At 32.1% G+C, this 15,672-nt stretch overlaps 1 protein-coding gene across 1 annotated transcript; it reads left to right on the top strand.

Moving 5' to 3' along the window:
* The first annotated feature begins 3,357 nt into the window (after positions 1 to 3,357).
* LOC142328646 (uncharacterized) lies at positions 3,358 to 13,888 on the top strand. The gene is made up of 3 exons (XM_075372525.1): positions 3,358 to 3,441; positions 9,383 to 9,517; positions 12,641 to 13,888. Exons 1-3 carry the CDS (start codon positions 3,358 to 3,360, stop codon positions 13,073 to 13,075), a joined length of 654 nt encoding a protein of 217 aa, XP_075228640.1. The 3' UTR covers positions 13,076 to 13,888.
* Positions 13,889 to 15,672: the final 1,784 nt, after the last annotated feature.

Below are 15,672 nucleotides of genomic sequence, written 5' to 3'. Positions count from 1 at the left end.
TAATACAGGAAATAATTAATCTTTTTCTGTTATATGGTTTGTAAATTATAACATACCTTTTTTTTTATGAAACATGTGATAAGCATATATTCCTGGTATACTACAGCAAATGCGTAGCCTCAAAGTATTAATGTGACCATTAAAGTCTATTCTGAAAGAAATCTCATCATGTACTCTCTATTGGTTTAACAGTTGATTTATGACAGCAAAAACTAAATTTATTCTCCTACTGTTATTGAAAGACTCAGTGATCAGAGTTGAATTGTACACAATTTTTTTTGTAATATGAGGTGTGTTCAAAAAGTAACGAGAATTTTTTTTTGGAAAGAAAATCATTTATTTGTCTACATTAATGTTATTCAAAATAATCCCCATTAGGTATTATACAGTTATGCCAGCACTTTTTCCAATCCCCAAAACACTTCTGAAACTCGATCTTTGGAATAGTGTTTAGCTCTTTCAGATATTCGCTTTTAATCTCATCTATGCTTGTAAAACAACGGCCCTTTAAGGTTCTCTTTATTTTTGGGAATACAAAAAAGTCACACGGGGCCATGTCTGGCAAATATGACGGCTGGGGTATCATTACAGTGTTGTTTTTAGCTACAAATTGACAAACAAGCAATGAAGAGTTATGGGTGCATTATTATGGTGCAAAAGCCATGAATTGTTTTACCACAAATCTGGGCGTTTTTTACGGATTGCTTCACGCAAACTGCATTGATCTTGTAGATAATATTCCTTATTGGTTGTTTGACCTTGTGGTAAGAACTCATGATGCACTATGCCATTAAAATCGAAGAATACAATGAACATAACTTTCACATTCGACCATACTTGTTGAGCTTTTTTTAGTCTTGGTGATCCAGATGCCTCCACTGGGACGATTGAGCCTTAGTTTTGACATCATATCTGTAAACCCATGTTTCAGTAGTTCTGCATTGTTGACTTCATTTAGTGACAACTGAGCAACTTCTATTCGTCGCTGTTTTTGTTCTAAATTCAATAATTTTGAAACAAATTTTGTTGTGACACTTTTATACCTAAAACATCCAAAAAAATTTCATGGCATGAGCCAATTGATATCCCAACATTATCAACAACTTCTCTGGTTGTGATTCGGTGATCATTCATAATCATTTTTTTCACGTTTTCCATGTTTTCATCAGTTGATGTACTGGGGTGTCTGGGGTGCTCGTCATCTTCAACGTCTTCACTACCTTCTTGGAAATGCTTATACCACTTGTAAACCCTTGCTTTACTCATAACAGACTCACCAAAAGCAATATCTAACATTTTTATAACATTGCTACACTTTATTTCATTCTTATAGCAAAATTTAATACAAATTCTCTGATCCATTATTTATACAAATAAAAAATCGCTAATTGTACCAAAATACATGTTATCCTTTTGACAACTGACTAAACATCAATATTGCTAAAGATATACGGATACTTCAGACCTGTTTACCAATACAATGAAGAAAATCCCAAGAATCGGGGAGTAATACAACTTGCAAAATTTCAAAATTCTCATTACTTTTTGAACACACCTTGTATTTAAAAAAATATTCGCATCGTGCTAATGGACCTATAACTGTTTAGTTGCTGCTTGATTCAGTTTTTGTAAACATATATAAACTTTGAAATCTGAGTACGCAAGGAAAAATTTCAGTAGAGGTATTGCAATTAATTAAAAAGTAAAACAGTTGTTTAGCAGATTCCTCCTCATTATGTAATTTGAGGAGTCATATCAACAGATTTTATGCTGATGATACTACACAATGTAACAATTTTTCTATAATTTCATTCCTGTTTAAAATTATTTAAAAATAAGTAATTAAATGTTACTTAATTTATTTTTTCTGTCAATTTCAACTGTCTTGGACTTTTTAAAATTATTTTAGTGTTACAATTTTATAAAATTCTATGTCTTGTTCAAATGATTCATTGTTATTGTTTTCGCAGTTTATAACTGAACATTTCACTGTTACAGATTACATTGGATTGTTTTCCATCAACATTAGAATATATATCACTAAAAAATAGTTTAGTTATTCGTTTGCCAACAGATAAATCTTATTTCATTAAAATAGATAAAGTGTTACCTAACCTTAGGGTAAGTATTTCCTATTCTTATGTTTTTAAAAATACACTGTAGATTAAGAAAGAAAGAAAGAAAGAAAGAAAGAAAGAAAGAAAGAAAGAAAGAAAGAAAGAGAGAAAGAGAGAGAGAAAGAGAGAAAGAAAGAGAGAGAGAAAGAGAGAGAGAGAGAGAGAGAGAGAGAGAGAGAGAGAGAGAGTGAGTGAGAGAGAGTGAGAGATACACACATTTACAAAAAGAAAATGTGTGCTGAGTCCATAAAAAACAGTTTAACTCTTTGGTAAATTTCAGGTTAACTTCATGCAACATATACATCTCCAACTGCTAAGAAAGTTTTTTTTTGTAAACATTAACAGTATTTATGTATGTTATGTTGTAACTATATCTATAACAACTGTGCATAGGCATATTTGATTCTTAATCTTTATTAAATATAAAATGCATTCAACTGATAAATTTTCTGTATAGAATTTTTTGTTTAAAGAAGTAAACAAAAGTTAGAGATTTCTGTATTGTAATAAACTGTAGTTAAATTATAATTATCCATAACTCTCTCTTCTGCATCATTGAGTAAGCTCTAATTTAGTTTTAGTTTGAATAAATGAAATTTTTGTATTATTGTTTCTTTAAATTTCTATCTGTGGTGTCACATTAGCTCATGATAGCCGACAGGGCAGTTGTCTAATTATATTGGAACTTAGCTAAGTAGCAATTCTGGATGCCTATAGAAATGTTTAAGAACTCTTGTTTGGACAGATAAATTCTCAAGTACTTACATTGCTCAGATCAAGTTGGATGAAATTGTTGAAGGAGGCTCCTCAATATAGTTCTGTAACATTCATCCATATGTGATCTGCCAGCTTTTAATAGTTGGCAAAAATTATGTCTGCAGTTCTGTGTAGAAGTTCAAATGGTGGTTGGGTTCCAATTAACCACACATCTCAGGAATGATCAACCTGAGGCTTTACAAGACTATACTTCATTTACATTCATATACATCATCCTCTGAAGTAATACCTTAAAGTGGTTTCGGAGTTTAAACAGAAAAGAAAGCAGTTCTGTGTAGAACATGTTAGATTGTTTTTTGGAGGCAGGTTTCTGATACTCATTCTGTTGCTGTTAAACTTGTTGATTTCTGTGTTGTTAGTTTGTATTTTCAATATAGAGATCCCACTGAGGAACATTTAGAAAAGTGGGATAGAATTCTTGATCTTGTTGGTAACTGACCTGTAGTGCTAGCTGCTGATATAAATGTCGTCGCTTCTTTGGTATAGTGGAGTTACAGATGATAGAGGTGAATTAGTTGAAGGCTTTGTTGTACAGTATGGATTAGAGGTATTTAATGTTTTAGGTGAGTTACTAATATATGCTGGAATGATAAATGGAAAGAAATTGGTGGAACGAATATTGATATTATTGTTGGTAGGAATGTTCCTTGTAGGATACTTAGTCTGTTGATTGTTCTAGTGATCATTGATGATCATCTAGTGATCATTGTTTTGTTAATATTTTATCTGCTAGGCTCTGTGATCAAAGTTTGGATAACGTGGAAGAAAGATTTTCTCCAGTTTTCATTGATACTGCTGAGAATTCAATTCCTTGAAATTTGGGTTGAGAGAGAATTGCCTCTTGGTGGATTAGAGAGTCATCTGTTGAAACAATCTGTGTACCGTCTCAGGAGAGTGATTCTGAATGGTGATTGGTTTTGGTAGATAACAATTGGAGACAGAGGTCTGAATATTTTCATTTGATCAGGACATCTAAAAGGGATTCTGGGCGTTCTTTTGTTATAGTACAAGGAAGTAAGGATCCTTGTGGTGCTGTGTTTAGTTCTAGGGTATAGGCATAAGAAAAAGATTCTTTTGTTTTTTTCTCAGTTCTCTCAACCCAGCAGGGTGTGTTAATTCTAATAAAGCTGAGATTTTAAATATTTTATTGAACAATTTATTAGTGGGTGGGTGATGTGACTAATGAAATCTCTTATCATCTGTGAGTTCGAGAGGAAGCTGCTTCTCACTCTGATGATTTGTCTGTGGAAATTACAGAGGCAGAGGTATGTCAGGTAATTTGCAGTTCTGGTAGGAATAAAGCCACTGGTTTTGATGGAATCATGGTGGAGCTTCTTGTCTGTTTTGTCTAGAATTTTTAATAGGATGCTCTTTGGTGGCTATTTCCCTGTTTGTTGGAAAAAATGTTCTTAAATTGTTGTTCATTGGTGGTGATAAGGGTCCCACTGTGAGCCCCCTTTTAGGCCTTTAATGCTCCTACCAATTATTGGAAAGATTTTTTATCTTTGTATTAATGATAGGTTGAATTGTAGAAAATTGTTGATGGATGATAAATGTGATTTTTGCCCAAGCAAGGACACAGATGCTATTCTTATGATTATGAACATTGTTTCTTCTAGTGAGTCTGAGTAGGTCTTAGGTATCTTTTTGGACAAATCAAGAGCTTTTAATAATTTGTGGTGGCTCTCTGCCCTGTTTCAGAGGTATGATTGTTAGTAAAATGAGCTGAATGTGTTACTTCAGCAATATAGATGCTGTTCTTCAAAGAAAAGAAGCTATCTAAAGATTGTCCATAGGGTAGTTTTTAAGACCCCTTCTCTGGGTTGTTGAATTTGATTCTTTGATGCAGTCGACGTTACCCAGTGGATGCCACATCATTGCTTATATGGATGATGGACTTTTGCTGGTTAAAAGAGATTTGAGGAATAAAATCAGAGTTCAGAGCAGCCCAGGCTTGCAAGATACTCCAGTTGTGGAGTTTGCAACATATGATGATGTTTAGCCCAGACGTAACAATGATGATGTTGCTCAAGGGCAGACTGGCTGTTACACGATGACCTTGTGTATCAATGGTAGGTCGTTGAATTAGGTATTTTGTGTAGGTCCTTGATGAGAATCCTTGATCAAGGGTATTCTTGATGAGAATATTTGATTCAAGGTGCACTTTCAATATGCTACCAATAAGGTTTGTGTGCTTTCTTTGGAGTTCAGAGAGCAGTTCACTCCAGTTGGGAACTTAATTTTATAACCATGCATGTTCTATATAAGGATGTTTGCAAAGCCGTAATGCTGTATGCTGCACCTGTCTGGGCTCATCGAATGAGATACAAATGTTATAAAATATTTATTGAGAACCCAACGTCTCCTGTTGTTTTATGTGATTGGTGCCAATAGGAATGTCTCTTGAAAGGTGATCTTGTTATTTTTGGTATTAAGCCCACTGATATCCTTGCGGCCAACTTTACCTGTGACTAAAAGAAATGGATGACCAAGATTCCCATTTATGGCAGGTCAGGTGGACTGAATTGTCTGATGGCCGTAACATGAACATTATTCCTGATGTGAGAAGTATGCAGGTTGCTTGGATTTCCCCTATTAGCATATTACACAGTTTCTTTCTGGACATAGTGCCTTTAGAGATAGATTGGCTAGATTAGGTTTGACTGATTCAGGCTTGTGCCTGGGGTGTAGGCCATTGATGATGTGCGCCGTGTCTTATATGTCTGCCCCAGGTAAGAAGCTGAACTTACCAAAGCAGTTAGCTTGTGAGGGTCAATTCTGGTTTTCATTGTAAGTTAATTGCAAAGCCGAAAGGTAATGGTACATAGTTGCTGGCTTCCTGAGATTTTTAGCCCCGCGGAGTATGGCTTTGATACTGTTATGGCTGTATAGGTAGAGTAGTAACCTGGGTGGCTAGCAGCTTGCCTGCATGCTTACTTCACCAATATAGGTTAGCTAAGGTATTCGCTGTTAGGTTGAGAATTGATGTGTTGAGAACTCTGTGATAGAACTGTGATGTGGGAGAGTGGAGGCATTGACCTCATTCTTGAAAGCAGATCAGAGCAGAGAGAGATAGGGTATGTTCTCATTAGAAGCTTATCTAATGTATGAATTTGTTTCTTGATTTTTGTGTAAATATGAATTGTAGGACAACATTGCCATTGTTGTGATCAGCAGTTGTTTTTTGGTATGAGAATAGTATTTTTAGTGTTTAAAAAAACTCAGTCAAATAATGATTTGAGTACAGAGTGTAATTGAAGTTAAATATGAGAAAAGTTTTTGTGTGGAACCTTGGTGTTAGAGGAAGACACAGGGACTCCACTTCCAATAATTGGTTTATTTAATAGTTGACAGTTGTAAGTTATAGTAGGTGGTCGAGATTGGAAGAAGCCATGTGAAGGCAACAGTAAGTTGTGTAAACACACTGATGGAAACGTCTTCAGAGACATTTGCATTGGTGACAGGCCAAACTGATGACTATGATGTGTTATCAAATTTAAAGAGTCTGAAAGATGACCTCTGCTAAAGCCCATTACAGCTAGGAACAGAAAAGGTGATGTGGCAACCAGGATTGTCACAAGGCGGATGTTTTCCCTGATGGGGGATCAATTACAATAGGGGCTACAACATGTTATAGTATGTTCTTTCATCAAATGGTACCTACATTCATTAATTTTTATGTGAGGAATGGTTGAACAGAAATCACCACTCTGCATATAGCTTATTTTTAGAAGTAATTCAGTCTTTATGAAGCCTGTAAAAGTTTTTAGTCTTATACAGTTTTTATTAAAATTTACATATATTTTAAAGATCAGATAAAAAGTGGATTGGTTTGTTAATCTTTTTGACTGAAACAGGTTAATAAACACTTAGTAGCAGATTTTTATCACAAAAAAGGGATGTATTTGCTGCTTATCTTTTAATGTAGATTTTTTTCTATGAAATATTCTTATCAACTTTGTACACATACAAGATCTGTAAATAAAGTAATGAGACTAGTTCAGAAAAACCTTTTATTTACAATCCAATTATATATGGACTCTATCACCTTCGAAGTAGTTCCTTGGGAAGCTACGCAATGCTTCAAATGATTTTCCCACTCTTATAGCAGTGTTGGAACTCAGAAACCAGAATATCCTTAAGATGGTTGGTCAAATTTTTTTTTGTATTCTGCTATTTCAAAATGGTGTCCTTTGAGGTGTTTTTTAAAGTTGGGAACAGGAAAAAGTCACAGGGATTCAAGTCAGGTGAATCAACAGGGAATCAAGTTAGGTTGAGGAACTACAGGAATGTTTTTCTTTGCCAAAAACTCATTAATTGAGAGTGCAGTGTGGCAAGGTGCATTGTCATGATGCAGCATCCAGTTGTCTTTGATGGCTGGTCTCACGCGAGCAACTCTTTTCCGCAGTCTTTCAAGAATTTCTCAGGAAACATATTGATTTAGAGTCTGTCATGTAGGCAAAAACTTCTTATGGACAATGTCAATGCTATTAAAGAAATAAATTAGCTTGGTTTTGATTTGCTTTTTTGGGACATGGTGAGTTTGAAGTGTGTCACTCCGTGCTCTAGCGTTTTGTTTCTGGGTCATACTCAGATATCAAAGATTCATCACCAGTAATAACATTTTTTAGAAAATCAGGATCAATTTCAATTCGTCCTAGAAGATCATGGCACACTTCCACCATGTTGTTTTTCTGTTCAACAGTGAGGTTTTATGGGACCAATTTTGCACAAACTTTTTTCATGTCCAATTCATTTGTCAAAATTTAATGGACTGTGGTTCAAATTCAATTGTTCTACAATCATTCTGACAGTTAATTGCTGGTCGTACCATATCCAGTCTCTGATTCACTCAGCAATGTTGTTACTTTTTGACGTTAATAGTCTTGCAGAGCGTGTGTCGTCCACAACTGATACTCAGCCATCTGAAAATGCTTTAAACCATCTAAAAACTTAGGCATGTGACAAGCATCATCTCCATATGCCCTTTTCAATTTTGAAAAAGTTTCAGTAGCATTCTCACAGAGTTTTGACACAAAGCTTTATTGCACAATGTTGCTCATAATTTAGTATCACTCGTTTTTGTAACATACAACAAAAACTAACTCGTTTCACGAAAAGTTTGTTTACGTCTCACGTACAACAATAGACTACAAATATTAATGCCTAATATAAATCAGCTGTTCATATAACCATATGTTTACTAGTAACTTTACAGTGTTGCCACTTTCGCTGTCAAAATACTAGTCTCATTACTTTATTTACAGACCTCTTATATAGAGAACATTTCATAGAATTGTTTGATGTAATTAAAATAAAATTTTGTTGAATGTTGTCTAAATTAGCAGAATTCTAGTTGATTAAAAAATTTGTCAATGTTCAATCTGATTTAAAATTGTTATGATGACACATACATACATTTGTTTTTATTTTTTTACTACTGAAAGAATGGAAGCTTACTTGGAAAAAAGAAAAGAAGCCAGAATGTATAATTAGTAATTGATCTAACTATCCCTAAGTTTGTAATGATGTTGATTCAGAAAAAAAGATGGTAAACTTACAAAATGAAATTAATCTTCAAGGTAAAAAACAGTTTTGCTTTAACAGTCATTCACAATATGTTTCTTTCTGAGTTATGAGTAACTCTTCATTACTGCATTTATTTAAAATGTGTTTAAGGTACAAAGCAAAATTATTTATCAATTATGTATGGTTTCCTTAGTTAGAAATGTATAGCCCCCATGTATTTTTGATAAAATGAGCACATACTGTCTGGAGGGAGCTGTGCCTTGGACATTGATATCTATCTATCTTATGCTTTAGTTCCCTGAGGATATATTGTTATATTGTCCTTTTTCACAATCCACTCTTTATCCTTATCCTGGATGATTCCTCCTTCTCTATTTTTGGTTTTGTGTATGGGTAGAGGTTGTACTTGCTAGGTCCAAGCTGAAGATGCTGTGATCTGCCTAGCCTACTAGTGTGTGATCTGGTATAGGGGGTTCTAAAGACTTACCCTTATTATTCCAATAAGTAGTAAAGCTTATATGTTAAAGATATTAAAATTATTATATTAAAGTAGTGATTTGTTATTTGGTAAACTAGTAAACCATTTTCTTCATGACATTTTTCTTTCTGCCAAGAAAAGAGACTGATGGTACTGAAAGGACAAAATAGAGAAGGGCATGAAATAAAGAATTCTTAAACCAGAGATTGTCAACATAGAAGTGAAAAATCAGTCTAAGCAACAGATGTTCAATAAGTAAAAGCTGTAATCTACTATCAGAGTGCAAGTGAGGTTAAGTTGGGCCTCTTGTTTCCTCATAAAATACAAATAAATTCAATGAGTAGTAATTTTAGTTATGTATATCTGTAATACAATGTTTGTATAATGTATGTATAAATACATTGTTTATTCTCTACTGGTTTTATTATTGAATTTTATGTATAATTTATTTCAGATATTGGGTTTATCTGGGTGCCAGTAGTTTCATGCACATTCATTTCTTGCTTTAAGTAAAAGTAAAACATTAAAAGAATTACATTTGAAAGGCTGCCTTGGTATTGAGGATTGTGTGCCTTATGCCAGCCTTGCTGCTACTTTTGGTTTTCCTTCCTTAGAGGTAAAAAAATAATTTAGTAATAAATAATTGTGTGTTATTAGTTAATAGAAAAAAATAACAAAAAATACTTAAAAAAAGATTGTTCATTGTTTTTTTTTTTGTGGAACCGAGCATAATCAACACAAGGGATAACACACAACCATCTGCTCAGGACTAGAGGATAGGTTAAATAATGGAGCAGTCATAATATGGAATTATTTGCATTTATGTTTCACAACAGGCTTATTTGAACAATGGAAAACCTAGACAATGCCATTGTAGCACAGAGTTTATATCAGTTGCAACCTTGCTAATGAGAATAGACGATTGATTTAGACTGAGCAGCATTTATTTGTTAAGAGATAGATTAACAGAAAATTGTATAGATTTGAGAATGGATAACTAATAATTTGAAGTTTACATGAATTTATGTAAGAGGTTTGCTGAAGGACAACCAAAAAAAATTAATTATCACTACTGAAGGTGGAAAACAGAGGAAAATCACTGTTAAAATGGAAATCCTTCAAAAACCAGTGAAGAATTTCAATGATAAAACCATCAGATATTTCTGATTGTGTGCTGCTCTAAAAACTTTTTGTGATATTCTAAAATGAAGGCTATAATTGAACTTCAAAGATCAATTATAATAAATGTTAAAAGGTATGGAATTTGACTCTATTCTTTTCAAATGTAAAATTTTATTCAAGTAGGCTGACATATCATACATTATGGCCACACATTTATTATGTAAATACATGTAAAAAATTTTAACCGTCGACAAATTTATTGACTTTTTTCTTACAGTCCCTAAACAAATGGTAATGTTGGGCTTCATAAAGGGAGTTCAGAGAGCTCTACAAGATGCTTGTGGAATGTTGTACTATTAAAGAAGATCTTAGGGAGATGAGAGAAATACAAACACTGTGTTACTGGTTTTTTTATAACAATGATGTTAATAAAAGTAAAGAGTGAATGTGAGTAGGACAGTCAGGAATATGGTTTTTAGGTTGGGCAATGCAATTTTTAAAAAAGTGGTGAAATATAAAACAGATTTGAGGATTTTAAAGTTTGAAGGCTGAATATAATCTTTAGATTGTTGGTATTAATAATAGTATACCGGGTAATTCAAAAAGGACTTCACAATTTTAAAAGCATATTAAAATTTATTGAGGTAACTTACAGATTTGGTTTAGGTCTTATAGAAAAAAAAAAAAATTTATCAGCCAAAATTCACTTTGGTTTCATATAGCTTCTTGCCTGAAGTAAATCTCATTCCAGACTGTAACCAGCAAGTTGTGCGTTACCCTCTGCAGCTGTGGTGTTAATTCAAAGTCTTGGCTCAACAAGATCTGCAGGCCAAGGTGGTACATAAACTGATTTTTATTGAAACCTCTCATAAGAAAAATCTAGCAGGGTCAAATCTAATGAGCAAAAGATGGCCATGCAATTGAATTTCATGACCAGTCCACCAACCTGGGAATCGAATATCAAGAAAATCTTTGTTCTAGGCATTAGTAAGGTAGTGCCCCATCTTTCTGATACTAATTGCATCATCTAACTGAGGAATTAGAAAATTTTGAAGCAAGTCCAAATAAACGATACCATTTATGGTTGCCTCATGGAAGAACAGGCGGTGTAGTTGTAGTTTGCTTTGGGCACAAAAAACATTGACCGTAGGGCTATCATAAACATGCTACAAAGTTTGATGAGGATTTTCACTACCTTGTATTCAGCAGTTATGGGTATTCATTCTCCTTGCCATTGATGTGAAATGTTAACTCATCACTAAAAATTACATTGTCTAAAAATGTATTGTCTGCAATTCTAGCCATTGCTTTCTCACAAAAATGCAGCCAAGTAACATTGTTGTCATCTGTAATGTATTGAACCATGGTTAGTTTGTATGGTTCAATTGCAGTCGTTTACATAATACATGCCAAACAGTTGTTTGTAGAATGCCAGTCTCATGTGATTTTTTCAGATTACGAGCAAAGTTTTCTCAGAGTTTTTCCACAGTAGTTTCAGGAATGTGTTGGCATCTGGTGATTTTGTATGTTTAACAGAACAACCTGTCTCAACGTAGGTTTGATATCAAAAGTAAATTGTATGCCTACTAGGAGACTTCCTACTGTACTCTACGAAAATTACATTGGACTGCAGTTTCTGATGGCCAGTTGTGAAACCAAAACACACAGTGAGCATGTTCTGCACCAGTAAATATATCCATTTTTACACTCATGGTCGAATTCGGTATTAATGAACTATGTTATTCAAAATATGTGTTTTGCTGTGAAATCAGACCTCAACTGAATCTGAAAGTTATCTAAATAAGTTTTTACATGCTTTTAAAGTTGTGAAGATTTTTTTGAATCACCTGATATAATATAGGGACATGAATTTATTTAGGTGATCATGTAATCTGAGTGAAGCATTTAAGTTAAAAAGTCATGAAGGTTTTCAGATATCTGGAATTGTTCTCAGAATATGAAAGATAAGAGAAAGAGCTGAATATTAGAGTTAGGAAATATATAAATCTTTATTCCTTTATCTGAAATATGTAAATTAGAAAAACTATGTGTAAGTCCATGTATTTATACTGATGTTCGCTTAAAACTCTTGAATCACTGGGTTGATGTGAATGATTCTTTTATGAATAATTTTAAAGAGCTACATTTCATGAATTTTGTGTTTCTAGATAGGTATGTTCCTCCAAGTGAAACGTAGAAAATGGTCTTGAGTTTTATTATGATCTATGATTTTATTAAATTGAGTATCCACCCTCAAAGTACCAGTTATTTAAGAGAAAATTTTTATTTATAGTGATTTGAATGATGTAATTTTTTGTAGTAAGACTTATTTGTATGCTACTTATGTAATTAATTATATCTGTAAATAATTGATATGTTTTATTTTCATGTAAAATTTGATAGTTTATTTGCATTTGATATAAAGCTGAAGCAAAAGGACTTTAGTTTCAATGAATTAATTTATTTAAATTTATATCAGTTTTATTTTAGTATAGATTTACCATTATGACATAACCTGTTTTATTTAAACTTAATAAATTACAAAACTAATGAAGTTACACAGTATTAACTTTTTCTGTTAACTTTATTAATATATTATTATTTATCCTATTTGCAGTTATTGGATTTACGGTCGACACATGTGAGTGACAGTGACATATCATGTTTTAATCGTGTTGAAAAATTGAAAAAGTTATATTTGGAAGCACTTGACTGGCCTGGTGGTGAAAATAAAATAAGTGATATAGGTGTTGCTTCTTTTGGTAGTGAACGAGATCTGTTAAATGCAAATCCTGTTGGTCTGTCATTTGTTTTGATCCGAAACCAAAGGCCTGGACAGTCTGGATTAGAAACATTAGTGCTGCGGAATTATCGTTCTGTTACCGATATAAGTCTTAAACATACTGCTAGTTGTCTTCCAAATCTTAAATATCTTGATGTGAGAGGTACTAGTTGTACTCAGAATGGTGTGAGTGATTTTAAACGCTGTCGACCTGATGTCGAGTTATTGACAGATTTCAATAATAATTTATTGCTAGAAAGTACATCATGATAATTATGTAATAATCATATATTTTATTGAAGTGTATATTCTTATTTATATAAAAACTTGGTTTTTTATTATTATTATTGTTGTGATAGAGGTATTAAAGAAAAAGTATACATTGTTTTAGATCCATGTTGAAGTTACTGTATGTTAGAGTGTACCATAGATTATGGTAAAACTGGGAATACATGAATTTAAAAATTTAATTTCCCATCAAATGAAATTTTTAAACTGTACTTATGATATTTAAGTATATATTCTGGTGTGAGGAAAATTTGTATAATTGAGACTTGCACTTAAAATTGCCATTCACATGTACATCATTAGATAACATCTCTTAATCAGTCAAAAATAAGAATAATCATGCACAGTCAAAAGCCTTAAATCAGTTAAGATATGAGATCAGTCAAAATAAGATGAGATGTTTCAGTATTTTAAAGCTACATACACATTGGAATGGGCCCATTTATATCATGGATGATTCATTTGTTGAAAAGAAACTAAGCTTTTAATCTTTCTTTAACATGCCTTGAGCTTGAGCATAGTTGAAGTAGAATAACATTTTTTTTGGAATTATGGGTAACAAAAATAGCAAATAAACTGATCAAGACTATGTCCTCTGTTATTTTTCAGATCATGTCTTCTGTATGATGATATGGTTTATTAAAGGCCAAGTCTTCTATTATTTTTCAGAAGTTATGATAAAAATGAATGATTGTAATCTGTTAATAGATTTTTCTGTAAAATTCACCTTGGTCTAAACAAAGTTCAAAAGAAACTTTTTTCATGATGAGGTCAGAGCCACAATTTCCATGACTGTTCACGTTTTAAACTTTTGGAAAGAAAAAAGAATCTACTTTGTGAAGCTTCCAACATTTTTTTCTTGAAAAATGTATTTCAGATTGCATTAAATAGCAAAGAAAGGTGATTGTTTGATATTTGTATATCATTGAAGTGAAATTGTCACTTGAGATTTATGTTTATTACATTTTCATGGATACCACACACCACTATTTTCAGATAATCACTTATAGCCTTATGGTGCCTTAAAACTAGTAAATCTACTATGATCTATTACTTATTTGAGAAGATGTGTGTGCCAGATGTGTTCATCAATAAATTTCTACACCTCATCATGGTTTTAGAATGTCAAGATTTTATTTAGAATTTTTGTATACATTCATCATGAAGTTTTATTCATCATATAACCTTTTTACTCTGTAGAATGATTAAAAGACTACACAAAAAATAATAACTACATACATAAAAAAATAGCAGATAAATATAAATCAGTGTTGCTTAAACTAGGCAATGAATCAATTGACGTCAAGAGTTGTTAAGTTATGTACCATAATTGAGTCGGATCACTCTTATTTGTATTGGTTAAGCGAAGGTGGTTTCATCACTAATTACTGATAAATAATATATTGTTTATTCAGCATTGAACAAGTTAATCTTTGAGTCAGCAACTGTACATAATTACGATATGTAACTTCAAGATATTTCATTTTTTTATACAAATTATGTTTATTTTTATTAAATTTATAAATATTATTATGAACAGCTACAAAATAAAAAAAATAAAACAGAAAATGTAAGAAAACTGATTTATAATTGTTTGAGAGGAATAGTAAATTGATAAAATAAAGAAAGGGTAAAGATCAAAACTGAATGAAGTCATGTGTACAGTATGGTAATAAGTCAAAAGGACATGAACAGAAAAAAATTATTTTAATATCATATATCAAGACAACTTCATAAAAAAAAATTATTAATGGCAGTAAGTAACTGAAAATAACAGTGCTAGCCATTTAGCAATATTTTGTTTCTTCATTTGTAAGTTAATTATCATTATGACTTTCAATAGTTCATACTGAACTAGGTTTTCAGTCTATTGAGCTGATTTATCAGTCCAGAGCTTTTCTAGTAAACAAGTTCAGAAAAATGAACTAAAAAACCAACTCATCTTCATCATTTATCTTCATTCTTCCTATTTTTTTTTCATGTTTAAGAAGACTAATTTAAATCATTAATTATTTGGTGTCACAATTTATATGATGATAATCACGAATTCAATAAATTATTGTTATGTGTCTTATGTTCACAATTGAATTAAAATTTGAGTCAGTACTTAAGTCAATTTGTAAAATATCTTTTCATAGTTATATGCAGATAATGTAAAAAAAAGACAGATAAATTTTACTAAGATAAAAATCCATGGAATTGACTATTGTAGTCATTAGCCACTTCTAACTAAAAAACCTTATTCAGCTAACGTAGAACTTCAGTAATTTTTTTAGAACGATTTATCTCTTTTGCATAGTTCAATTTCCAGGATGTAACTTCCTAAGGTGTTTCAGGTGTTATACATGGTAAGGGATACAGTTTACCATTTAATCCAGCTAACTTGTTTAGAAAATAAAATAAAAAATAGTAAGCAGCTTATTAAAAAAAAATGTATGAATAAAGTACGCTTATTTTTCAGAAAGCAAAACTTTTGAAAGCTAATAAAATTTTATTTCAGAAAAGATATTATCTTATTCTTTTTGGAGTATTTACTTCAATTTGCAGGTCTGGAATTTTTTTTAGTCATTAGTCTGATG

This window comes from Lycorma delicatula, chromosome 8 (genome assembly GCF_047948215.1).
Source record: "Lycorma delicatula isolate Av1 chromosome 8, ASM4794821v1, whole genome shotgun sequence".
NCBI classification, from domain to species: Eukaryota; Metazoa; Arthropoda; class Insecta; order Hemiptera; family Fulgoridae; genus Lycorma; species Lycorma delicatula.
This window is presented reverse-complemented; position numbering and strand designations above follow the sequence as displayed.